The 13488-nt window shown below is 35.3% G+C and overlaps 1 protein-coding gene, 1 non-coding gene and 1 pseudogene across 5 annotated transcripts; 2 read left to right on the top strand and 1 right to left on the bottom strand.

Annotated features, from left to right (window-relative positions):
* Positions 1 to 4521: 4521 nt before the first annotated feature.
* LOC140815376 (small nucleolar RNA Z155) lies at positions 4522 to 4595 on the bottom strand. The gene has a single exon (XR_012114365.1). It is a non-coding gene; the product is annotated as a small nucleolar RNA Z155 (small nucleolar RNA).
* Positions 4596 to 5708: 1113 nt separating this feature from the next.
* Positions 5709 to 9847, top strand: LOC140809585 (uncharacterized; annotated as a pseudogene).
* Positions 9785 to 12835, top strand: LOC140840896 (GDSL esterase/lipase 7-like). 4 transcript variants are annotated; one of them, XM_073208051.1, is made up of 6 exons: positions 9785 to 9926; positions 10891 to 11141; positions 11543 to 11673; positions 11777 to 12025; positions 12235 to 12487; positions 12583 to 12835. In XM_073208051.1, the coding sequence occupies exons 1-6, from the start codon at positions 9913 to 9915 to the stop codon at positions 12786 to 12788; spliced, it is 1104 nt and encodes a 367-aa protein (XP_073064152.1). In that variant the 5' UTR covers positions 9785 to 9912; the 3' UTR covers positions 12789 to 12835. The 4 variants fall into 4 exon arrangements, with proteins under 4 accessions (XP_073064152.1, XP_073064166.1, XP_073064158.1 ...); XM_073208065.1 differs by having other exon boundaries at positions 9805 to 9926; positions 10895 to 11141; positions 12583 to 12834; XM_073208057.1 differs by lacking the exon at positions 9785 to 9926 and adding an exon at positions 10276 to 10413 and having other exon boundaries at positions 12583 to 12834.
* The last annotated feature ends 653 nt before the right edge of the window (positions 12836 to 13488 follow it).

Below are 13488 nucleotides of genomic sequence, written 5' to 3' on the forward strand. Positions count from 1 at the left end.
ATCCTATTCTAAGCATGTACCAATATCAGGAACATAAATCAATATCAAGAATAATTCCTATTCTAAACATGTACCAATATCAGGAACATAATTCAATATCAAGAATAATTCCTATTCTAAGCATATACCAATATCAGGCACATAAATCAGTATTACTCAATACCATTCAATCTAGCTGTCACTCAGGCTAGTGACTCTACGTTTTAGACTAGACTCAATCCTAGTCTAGGGATCCCGGTTTCCAGATGCGGTATTCCTATATCGAATTCCGTAAAGGATGGAACCATAATCTCTATTACTCGATATAACCAGTGCCCTGGTATTCCTATATCGAATTCCGTAATAGAAGAATTCCAATACCCTTTACTCGATATAACCAAATATGGTGTTCCTATATCGAATTCCGTAATAGATTCCATTACTCGATATAACCAAACATCCAGTGTCCTGACCTAACCGTCAAGGACTGTAGCTCTATCGCCAATATCCTATCTTGAGACATCGTGCAATGTGTCGTGGCGATACCACCACTATCCGGCATTTCTGTCACAAGATAACTCGTCTAATACCTGTCATCTAATATCAAGAGAACAAGTACATCAATCAACTTAATGCAAATATCAATGCAATAAGGTAAAGTATGTGATTTAGGGAAACTCGAGTCAAACCTCCCTCGAGTTGTGCAATCCCAACTCAACATTAATTTATACCTTTATCTTCTCGGTCTGACGAAGAAGAAGAAGAAGAAGTCCCGACTCTATCTCGGTCCATTCCCAATCTGGTAATAACAGTTGAATAGGTATAATATCAATACACAATTCAATTCAATACCTGTTCTGATCAATATCAAATCACAATACAATCTGATCAATGTCAATCGACATACGGTATATCAATACAATCTAAATCAATACCGACTCTGATCAATTTCAATCAACTGATGTTTCGACGGCATAACAACACTGTCTCAATAACCCCGTCAGTCCGAACATCACAGATATAATATCAGAACTCATAATCAATATCGATACCAGTCATAATCTCAATAACAATACATATCTTATATGAATTCTCAGTCACATCGACTCCGAAAATCATAACAATTACATAACCAGTCAGTTCTTTAATCTGACTTCGATTCTATGATGTCTAACATGACAAGAATATCATATATGAATCCTATTCAATTCTGACAATAGTTTAATTTCAAAACATGTCAAAACATAGCGAAACTTACGTCAAGTTGTAGCCTGTGTTGATAGGAACACGGTGCTGTACTCGGATTTAAAATCTAACGGACAAATTGATCGCAAATCAATTTCTAAAATCACGAAGCAATATTTCCTCTGAACTTTTCGATTTTTGCTCCCCTTTTTCATTGCTCTATATATATATATATATATATATATATATATATATATACACGAACATGCGCAAAGCCAAGTGGCGATTTGCCCTTCTGCATGTCTCGCGCATATGCGCGACACTACCGGCGCATATGCGCGAGACCTACTGGTCATCGCCCATCACTCCTCGGCAGGCTCGCGCATGTGCGCGAATTCCTCGGCGCATGTGCGCCAACTCCTCTGGCCGCTGCGCGCATGTGCGCGACTTACTCGGCGCATGTGCGCCAACTCCTCTGGACGCTGCGCGCATGTGCGCGCATTGACTCGCGCATGTGCGTGAATCCTTCGCACATAAACACACACTTTTCACACGTACTTGTATTTCATGTCCCGATTAATCCTTTCGTAATCATATCAAATTATAAATCAATAATTACATATTAACAGGATTAAATTCCCGGGCATTACAATAAGACTCACAAATAATGTGTTATTGTTAAAATAAATGTTGAAATTAGAAGTGTTAATATAATATGTACATGATACACTCGTTTTTTGATGAGATAATGAATGTTATAACATAAATAATTGTCTATGCCTTATGACACAAATATTTCTACTCATTTCTATTAGCCTTTTTTTTACTCATTTCTACTTAATAAAAAAAATTACAATATTATTAAATTTTACAAAAAAAAAAATTAATAAAAATGCATGCATCGCACCAAAAATCGCTAATATATAATAAAATACATAGATATAGTATTAATCAGATGTAAAATATTAAAAACCCGATATAATTCCAAAAAAAAATTAGGATTCGAGACTCACAATACATTTGCAAGAAAAAGTTTATTTTTATCTATGAATTTAGAAGATAATCAAATATTTAGATTGTTATTTACACTAAAAATAAATTAATAATATTTACCTGTACCTATTTAATTTTCTTTTAGAGAAGATTATCCGTAACAATTACTTTAATAATATTATAAAATTTCGATTTCCCTCTAAAAAAACCAAATCCAATCATTTTTTTGTAAACAAATAAAATTTTAATATCTCAAAAATACTTGTTGGTTTGCTTCATATGAAGATAAATTATAAAATAATTTTTTTTCTACTCTTAAATTTAATATTATTCATGTAGCACCACCCGTATTGGATATTGACGATATCAAAACTCTTGCAAAACATTTATGTAAGTGTTTGCCATAAAATTTAAATTTATATATATGATATTTACATAAAATATTTAATTACTTTACAATATTTTTTGCAACGCATATAAATGGTCTAGTGATTAAAAACACGGTTACAATGACATAAAGATAGTATTTAAATTCCATTCACTTCATATAGATTAAAACTGCATATTGAAAAAAATTGATATTTGCCATATTTCAGGATCACCTAAAAGAGTAGGTCTTATGTGAGACCGTCTCATGGATATCAATCTGTGAGACGGGTCAACCCTACCCATATTCACCACAAAAAGTAGTACTCTTAGCATAAAAAGCAATATTATTTCATGTATTACCCAAATAAAGATCCGTCTCACAGAATTTGACCCGTGAGATCGTCTCACACAAGTTTTTGCCCACCTAAAATACACAACTTAATGTTCGAATTCATATCATCAAAAAAGAAATCTAATAAACTCGGATAAAGTTGGATATCAATTGTACGTGAAATAACACCTCATAGGTGCTCACGGAGGTGTGCACGGTGAGTGTGCAGGATAACAAAACTGATATACAGTTTTGTTATCCTGCACACCCACCGTGCACACCTCCGTGAGCACCTATGAGGTGTCACTCACCTATTGGATGTGATGGAATATAGAAAAATTGCGCATCCAATGGGTGAGTGACACCTCATAGGTGCTCACGGAGGTGTGCACGGTGGGTGTGCAGGATAACAAAACTGATATACAGTTTTGTTATCTTGCACACCCACCGTGCACACCTCCGTGAGCACCTATGAGGTGTCACTCACCTATTGGATGTGATGGAATATAGAAAAATTGCGCATCCAATGGGTGAGTGACACCTCATAGGTGCTCACGGAGGTGTGCACGGTGGGTGTGCAGGATAACAAAACTGATATACAGTTTTGTTATCCTGCACACCCACCGTGCACACCTCCGTGAGCACCTATGAGGTGTCACTCACCTATTGGATGTGATGGAATATAGAAAAATTGCGCATCCAATGGGTGAGTGACACCTCATAGGTGCTCACGGAGGTGTGCACGGTGGGTGTGCAGGATAACAAAACTGATATACAGTTTTGTTATCCTGCACACCCACCGTGCACACCTCCGTGAGCACCTATGAGGTGTCACTCACCCATTGGATGCGCAATTATACAGTTTTGTTATCCTGCACACCCACCGTGCACACCTCCGTGAGCACCTATGAGGTGTCACTCACCCATTGGATGTGATGGAATATAGAAAAATTGCGCATCCAATGGGTGAGTGACACCTCATAGGTGCTCACGGAGGTGTGCACGGTGGGTGTGCAGGATAACAAAACTGATATACAGTTTTGTTATCCTGCACACCCACCGTGCACACCTCCGTGAGCACCTATGAGGTGTCACTCACCTATTGGATGTGATGGAATATAGAAAAATTGCGCATCCAATGGGTGAGTGACACCTCATAGGTGCTCACGGAGGTGTGCACGGTGGGTGTGCAGGATAACAAAACTGATATACAGTTTTGTTATCCTGCACACCCACCGTGCACACCTCCGTGAGCACCTATGAGGTGTCACTCACCTATTGGATGTGATGGAATATAGAAAAATTGCGCATCCAATGGGTGAGTGACACCTCATAGGTGCTCACGGAGGTGTGCACGGTGGGTGTGCAGGATAACAAAACTGTATATATATATATATATATATATATATATATATATATATATATATATATATTATATAATTCAAAAGCATAATCTATAAATGTGAAATAATTCTTATAACAATGTACGTGAGAGAGTCATTTACGCTAAACTCCCTCAAAATCGAAAAAAAATTCAACAGTTGACTGTTCAGATAAGGCTGAAACAAAATTTATATAGTACCATCATGGGGAGCTTCGCGGTAGAAGAAAGGAAACAAAACCAAAAGACTGAAAATGAATTTTGTTGTTCATAAAACCAGAATCATTGATCAGATAATTGTAGTCTGTTTTTCTAGCTCGTCACGTTACATCCGAATCGGCTATCCTCACATCAATGACTCAGGAAGTTCGACAAATAAACAAAATTGAAGATAGAAAACTTCAAAGATTTAACAAAGCAAACCATCATGGAAAAATTACATTAGTGCATCGATTAAGTCTGAGTGAAAAAACAGGCTCAGAAGGATCCGTTGGTTTCTATAGTGAGAGGGAAAATCACCCCAGAAAGTAGGTAGTTTTTAAACGTCATAGGTGGAATGCCCAAATGAAAGATATCAAGAAAATCAGACAAAACCATAAAAAAAACATGAATAGGAAAATATTTCCTCAGAAAATCTTGGTGTTTCGAATCACGTAGAACTGGATGCTTGCTCAGAACTCGGATAAACAATCATGAACAAGTTTCATATGTCCAGACATAATTGGAAAAGTTCATCACTGCAGAATAAAAGAAACTGAATATTGCTCGAATTTACACAGTGATCTAAGAAACTGAAATGCACTAAAATTCAACTCAGATTGAGTTGAATCGTGTATCTTCAGATATATTATATTAGACTCCTTCAACATAAAAGAAATTGAAACCTTTTTTCCTTAATTCAACCTCCAAGGCTAATCTGGACCAGATTGTGAGGAAGTAATGAAAGAATATGTAAAAAATCGTGTATTTGGAATTCAAAAAATACAGCTCATCAGCTCGTATCGAAAACAAAAAAGGAAATAATTATAATATAATTTTTAAAAACATGAAAAAATTAAGTAAAAAGTAAAAATGGAAATAATGGAAAGATGAAGTTTCTCCAAACCGCATTCTTAATAAGACACTACACAAAAGAAAAGATGAAGTTGCATATGAACTATGGAAATTTCGTAAACTATCTTACAAATACCTCATAGTTTGGGGTATTTGACTGAAGTAAAAGTATTTAAACCAAAAGAAATCGAAATCAGACTTAAAACAAATGACTAAATTTTCATTTGATCAGCATATCATAGTAGTGAATATCGCTTTCTAGTGCGCAAGTCAGAAATTATTGAAATAAATATATGAATGAGAATATAATCGAAGAATAATGTATTATTTAATTTTTTTGTTTTTGTTTTTTTGTAAATAAAGAAAACAAGTAATTCAAACATACATATAAAGCTACAATTGGTCCCCCTTAAGGCAATGAAGAACCAAGGCATTGTAAAAAGGTAAGAGTGAAGTCTTTTTATCTTGATTTTCTAACATACATTTTAGATAATGAATCAAAATTTTTTCAAGAAGTTGTAATCAGTCCAGAAGTTCATTCTCTGAAATAAGCTATCAACAATGAGATAAATTCCAGTACGTATAATTAAACTCGATAGTTGATAGTTGGTTGATCTGTTTTCGGGATATAAAATTTTAAGATACAAGTGAATTCAACGAAAATATAAAAAATATGAATATACAGATAAATATAAAGCACGATTGATTGCTAAATCATTCAAACAAAATAATAATAATTTATTTGATAGGATTACATCCATTCTCCATATCCTTGTGCACGTAGACATATATTTTCCATTTTTTAAAAACATTGTAGGTGAAAAATAAGTGAATTAAATTACTATTATATCCAAGTTACGACCTTGGACAAGGGGTCAAAGAAGAGGAAAATGGTCACGAAGCTTAAACCCTACGTCCCAAACCCCTCACACCCGTTGAGTACCACGATGTTCGATGTTCCGATCACCCGCCATTCGACATCGTCTACTTCCCCGGAGTATCTTCTCCCATATCCCCTCTTCAACTATCTCCGCCGTTGCTGACTTGGCGGAGTTCCCGGAGAACGACGTCATATGGCGAGTCCTCACTCAATTTCAATCTCACTCTCAATACCGTGGTAAATTCTTTCTCAACTCCTTCAGGCACAACATTTTCTTCAAGAACGAAGTTCTTAAGCTGAGCCTTCTGAAATAGACACCATTGTGCAGAAATGCTAGTTTCCAGAACTCAGAAAATGCGATTGGGTTTTTCTTTTTCCTCCAAAATGAGCTCGGGGTTAAGCACTCACGAAGCTCGCGTTTTGTTGTCGCGCACCTTTTGGCGGAAAAAAAGCGGCTGCGTGGACTTCGCTGCCATTTACTGCGGGTGGTTCAAGATGAAGGTAATGCGCACCGGGTCATTTTCTTTGCTGAAAAGATGCTTTAGAGTTTTATGTACTTGACGCACCTCGAGAGTTTTTGATACATGTGTGGTATTCCGTGTGATTATTGATTATGAACTTCCGGTTGGCGTTTGATTTGAGTTAGAGTTCTCATGAGTTTAGATTATTTTTAATTAAAATTTAAAATTCAGTTCGAAACGTAATATTTCGGTAAGTATATGAAACTCAATATTTTAACTTTCGGACTCCGTTTTCTTTGACAACTATGATTTCTGAATCCAGGAAACATTTTTCATCAAATCATCTTAAAGTTTTAATGTGATTTATCTGATGTTTGGGAAACATTATTATCATGGTTAATTGGAGACTTTTGTCTAGAAGAATTTTGGATTTTCTTATTTTCAATGTGATTATCTTTTGTGTATGTCAAAGGTTGTGATATTTACTGGAAAAATCGAGTGTTTGATTGGATTTAAATTTGCTCTCATTCTGTTAGTTCTGGCTCGGGGTTCCTGTATAGAGTCTGTGTCATGGGTTTGATTGATATGATGGACCGATGGTTTAAAAATTAGAGATGTAACAACAAGAAGCATGAAGCTTGGAATATTTTGGTTTTAGAAAGATGTTCAAGTATTTTCCCTTCCGTATGCTTACAGTTAAGAGGTTGTTAGAGTGAGAATACAAGAAAATCTTTGAACGTGAATTTTAAATAAATCTGGATCAGAAAATTTGGTTTGTATACAGTTTTGTGGCTGTATACTTTGTTTCTTAAATGAATAAAAATGGCTGGAGCCTGGAAACAAGTTTTCGAGTGCATATCATTTCAATGCTTGGATGGGGGTAAGCAATTTCATCCTGTCGCATCCAATTTTGCCTGTTAGACATTTGTTTGGATTTATTCAATCGAGATGAAGTGAATGAGTAAATTACATTATTGTTTTTGTTTTCAGTGAAATTTTATATTATTAGATCAAAGAACAGTTGTATCTATGTATCGTCTTCTCCTATATGATATATTATTTTTTGCTGTTGGGTATCAAATTTGGTTCAACACGAATCGGAGAACATACTCATTGCTAATGTTTTCTGTTGCCTGATTCATTATGCTTTCTTCAGGTTCTGAATCTGCAACCCCACTTTGTGAGCTGCTTTTTAAAAGTTTCAGGTGTTGGGATTCAAACAATCTGGTCTGGGATATGTTGGCCCTTGCATATTCCAGATCTGATATGGTCATTGATTCCCTTGTCGTCGTCAGGAAGATGAAGGACCTAGATATTCAACCATCAATTATGACATACCATAGTTTATTGCACAACTTGAGGCACACAGATATCATCTGGGATGTTTATGATGAAATCAAGGCCAGTGGGAGCGGTCCAACTGAGTATACAAATTCTATTTTCCTTGATGGGCTATGCAGGCAATGCTTGATTCATGAAGCAATTGCATTTCTATGCAATCTTGAAGGGAAAGAGGGGGAGCCTTGTCTTGCTTCGTATAATACTCTTATGTCAGGCTTCTGTAGATTGGGGTTCGTGGATATTGCAAAATCATTATTCTGCAAAATGTGCAAGAATGGACTGCTTCCTGATGCATATAGTTATAATATTCTCATTCATGGACTCTGTGTTGCGGGTTCAGTGGAGGAAGCATTAGACTTTACAAATGACATGGAGAACCATGGATTGGAACCTGATCAAGTGACTTATAACATTATAGCCAAAGGGTTTCATCTACTTGGTATGATGGATGGGGATTGGAAGATTACAAAGAGAATGCTGCGTTTAGGGTCAAAACCCTGATTTTCTGACCGATACAATACTATTATGTTGGCATTGCCAGACAGGGAATGTTGAAGCCGGAATCAGACTTCGAGAGGCGATGATATCTAAGGGTTTTCAGTTAAATCGTATCTCATACCGTGTGCTACTTAGCTGTTTGTGTAAAAGTGGTACGAATAGCTGAAGCTCTGGCATTGCTTTATGAGATGGCAAGTTTTGGTGTGAAACCAGATATTTTCATGTATTCTGCGATTATTCATGGACTTTGTAAACTGGGAGAAGTTAAGCAAGCTGTTCAACTTTTTAATAACATGTGCACTGAGGAAATCGCTTCAAATGGTTTTCTGCACCGATCTATTTTGTTGGGACTGTGCAAGAAGGGATTAATATTTGAAGCACGAAGTTATTTTGATACATTGACAGGATAGAGAATTGATGCAGGATATTGTCTTGTACAATATCATGGTTGATACATATGCAAATCTTGGTAATGTAGGAGAAGCTGTACTATTGTACCAAAAATTGTTGGAGAGAGGGATTGAACCATCCATAGTCACATTCAATTCCCTAATAAATGGATTCTGCAAGACTGGAAAATTAGTTGATGCCAGACAATTCTTAAATAGCATAAAGTGGCATGATTTGGTGCCAAATGTTATTACATATACTACCATCATGAACGCTTTTTGTGATGTGGGTAATATAGAAGCTGCATTCAAACTACTTGAGGAAATGGCTGCAAATGCTGTGGAGCCAAATCAAGTAACTTACACCTGTAGTTATGAAAGGGCTGTGTAGGCAAGGGAAGGTGGAAGATGCTGTCAAGGTTTTCAAGGGTATGTTTGCCAAGGGCCTTTCTCCAGATCAAGCTTCTTATAATGCTTTGATTCAATATTTATTTAAAGCTCGAGAGTTTGAAAGAGCTTTTCATTTACATGATGATATGATTAAGAATGGCATTCAGCCAAATCATATCACATATAACATTATTATCAACGGTTTGTGTGTCTATGGAAATTTGTGTGATGCTGAAAGAGTCTTTTCTTCTCTCCAAGACCAAAATTTCAGATTATCAAAAGTTGCGTACACCACTCTTATAAAAGCAAATTGCGCCAAAGGAGATGCTCGAAAGGCTATGCTACTATTCCACCAAATGGTTGAAAACTGGGTTTGAAATTTCGGTCCGAGATTATAGTGCTGTGATCAATAGATTGTGCAAAAGATATTTAGTAAAGAACGCTATGGAATTTGTTCGAATGATGTTAGCTGGTGGTCTTGGTCTTGATCAACAAATTTGTGCGGTCATGATCCATTCTTTTGACCAAATTGGTGATTTTGCATCTGTGTTTCAGTTTTATGCTGTGACAATCAAATGTGGCTTCTATCTGAGTTGAATCATTTGAAATATCGTCCTACTGTGGTTGTCATCATCATCATCAATCACCCTTCCCGATGAAAAATGCAGATAATTAGGTATGGATCATTTAGGTTTGTATCACTTGTGCTCAACCACGGAGGAAATAGGATATAGAATGGCAACATTTTCTCTGCATTCAAATTTGTTTCTGAACACCAGTGAATTTTTAGTCCACTTGCTTTCCACATTTCTGATGTTTGATCTAGCCATTCATATGCATGTTTTGTCGTAGTTAACTTATCATATATGATTTAAATAAGTCGTTTTGTATTCTGCAGTCTGCACAATGAAGTTATAACAATAAGGTCGGGTTACTTCTTTTCATGTAGAAAACAGAACTGATGAAAGGCATGCCAATTTAATTTAGGTTAATGTCAAGTTTACAAAACAGATGAGGAGAACTCCAAAAAGTTGGGATGCGTTGATGTTGATACCATTAAGATGGTGGAGTGTTTTGAAGAAGTTTAAAAATTTGCGGATTCATTTATAGGCACTTTGCTACTCTGGTCCTGGACTTGCCTGCGCTACCGTTTGATACAAAAAGTATGAATCAGGCCCATGGATTGGTGTTGAGTATGAATGATTCATTCCACCTTTATGCAATTCAATCTGGGATTCTTTTTAATTTTTTTTTTATTTTCTTATATCAGTTAACCAATTATTTTCTCAAATATTTTCTTTTATTTTGATATGCTATTTCTTTTTCTTTTAAATCTCGAAGTTAATGACTTTTTATGCCTTCCAATTTCGTTGGTTGAGCAAAGCAAAGTCTTGGGTGATGGAGCGGAGCGTTCACAATAACTAACGTTAAACAATTTATGTAACTTAATGCCATCATTAATGTGACATAAAAGCTTGAATTTACTCTTAATTGTCTGGGTGGTAAAGATATTTCGGTCAATATCCATCCATACCTGTTGATTTCAGCGGTACAAGTAAATAACGAATATGTCTTCTGTTCTTTTGATTCCAATGTCAGTACAATAACTGATTCTCTTTCCTTTTTTGTTTGTCTTCTAGACAGATGGATAGGAGACTTGTACATTTTATTGTTCTCTGTACATTTCCATGTCTGTTTGTTTCCACGAGAGCAGCTCAAAAACCATTGACGCCGGCCCTCTTTATATTTGGAGATTCAATTGTTGATGGTGGTAATAACAACAATTTAAAGACCAGGGCTGTTGCTAATTATCCACCTAATGGAATAGATTTTCCGGGACAAGCAGCCACTGGAAGGTTCACAAATGGATATACAATTGCGGATTTATTTGGTGAGTTGCCAAAGTTTTGAAATAACAGAAAGTTTTCTTATTCATCATTTGCTAATTACCATTCTAGTAAAAAAAGAAACTAATGTTGAAATCTAGCTTCAAGAAAATGTGAGCAAATTACCTGCAGATCACCAAAATATTCCAGAAACAATCCGGGACAGGGGCTTACATTTGAAGAGAATGTCCTCTCATGACCTCCTTTATTGATAACACACAAAGCCTGTGCATCCTTTTCAAATCGCCCCTTTTTAAAAATGTCCTAGATAGAATTTTTGTTAACATTGTTACTTTACATTCCAAATTTCTGACCCATGTGATGTGACAATGTCTCACCCATCTCATTGCTTCGAGATTACTTGTTTAAAATAATGCATGTATAAATTGATTGTTTCCGTTGACAGATAAGATGCTTAATTTGCCCTTGGCACTTCCATACGTCAGCACTAAACATATTGACAGACTCAAATCCACTAGTGGCTACAATTATGCATCTAGTTCCGCAGGAATTCTCCCTGAAACAGGCAGCTATCTTGTAAGAGATAGCGTGCACACTTAATTCAATGATTATATAGTATATGTTCTTGCCCAAATTATATTTGTTTAAAATTCATTTTTAAAATTAATTAATAATGCAGGGTAAGAATTTGGACATGAGTTCACAGGTGAAACTATTCCAGGAAAGCACCGACAAATACACGCGAGCCCAGTTCAGAAATACTGCAGCACTGCATGACTACCTGGCGAAATCTGTATTTCTCGTTCATATTGGCACCAATGACTACCTTGGTAATTATTTGCAGCCTGATCGCTACAACACCAGTCTATTATACAAACCTGATGAATATGCAGATTTTCTTGCGAAAAAACTTGGAAAAAATCTGAAGGTAATGTCAATCATCCAACTTCATTGAGATTCAAAAGTATATTTTTATGTACTGTACTTCGTTTATATCTTGAGCTCCTCAGTCTCCCTTTTAGGCCTAGATGAATTTGGAATAGTCAGTCAGCGGTAATTTTGTTGTTTGGTGCACCGTGAAAAAACAGGTGCATGCTCCATTGTTTGATGATAAATTGTAAATAAAAAATCTTGTAGGATCTGTACAATCTTGGTGCCAGAAAATTTGTGGTGTTCCAAATATCCCGGATCGGCTGCTACCCTGAGCTTGTAGAAAAGTTCAAGTCAAAAGCCAAATGTGCAGAGAACGTAAACAACATGGTTACACTTTTCAATAAGCAGATGGAATATCAGCTGGGCCATTTGACTTTTATTCTCAGGAGATCATATTTCATGACTGCGAATGTATATAACTTAACTCGGGACATCCTCGATGATCCATATCGTTATGGTAATGCCATTTCATTACTTTTTTGTTGTATACTCTTGTAATTTGATGGGATTTTTTAAATTTTTATGATGCTTAACTATCTGATGAAAATACAGGATTAACTGAAACAAGAAGGGGCTGCTGTCAGGACGAGAGATTCAACTGTTTGAGACGCACAATTCCTTGCAAGAATAGGGATTCACACTATTTCTGGGATAGGTTTCACCCAAGTCAGGCAGTAAACAAGATTATCACAAATGAATGTTTTAATAATTTTAAAGTTTGCTATCCTATGAATGTATATAAACTCCTCCAGATATGATCGCATATTGAAACGGACTTTATATTTGAGCAATATATGTTATATTTTTCTTGTTCAAGAATATGAGGGAATCAATAAGCAAATAGATTATATATTAAAATTAATGATATTGGATTTATTTATTTCTCAATATTGAAGAATTGATCGTGGATTTATTTATTATCTCAATATTGAAGAATTGATCGTGTGCTTACTCCAATTTATTTGTTTATGGTATGAAAAATTTGAAGAACTTCGGTTGTGGCTTTCTGGAATATAAGAACTTTGAAATGCTATGTTTTCTGAATTTCATCCACGTGACAATGTTCGTCTTGTATTGATCATTATGCAGGTCAAAATATTATATTTAAGCTTTCGAATTATTAGATATACGTGATGCATAAGCATACATGAGATTAAAATATAATAATAGTGAGTGTGATATTATTATTCAAAAATAAAAAAAATTTGTGAGTATGGTATGATAATATATTCTCAAAATATATACCTATATATATATATAAGAAATGTATTGTGTTTGGAAATATTTATAAATAATTATATTATATATATTATATAAAAAGAGGAATGCAATGTGTACGGAAATATTTACGTAAGAGAATTTTAAAAATTAATTCATAAAATATGATTTCAAATTACAATTCAACTTTTTTTTTTATGAGATTATAATTCAATTCAACTAGAATTTACACTTTCACGA

The sequence above is a fragment of the Primulina eburnea genome, chromosome 1, assembly GCF_022965805.1.
Source record: "Primulina eburnea isolate SZY01 chromosome 1, ASM2296580v1, whole genome shotgun sequence".
Classification (NCBI taxonomy): domain Eukaryota; kingdom Viridiplantae; phylum Streptophyta; class Magnoliopsida; order Lamiales; family Gesneriaceae; genus Primulina; species Primulina eburnea.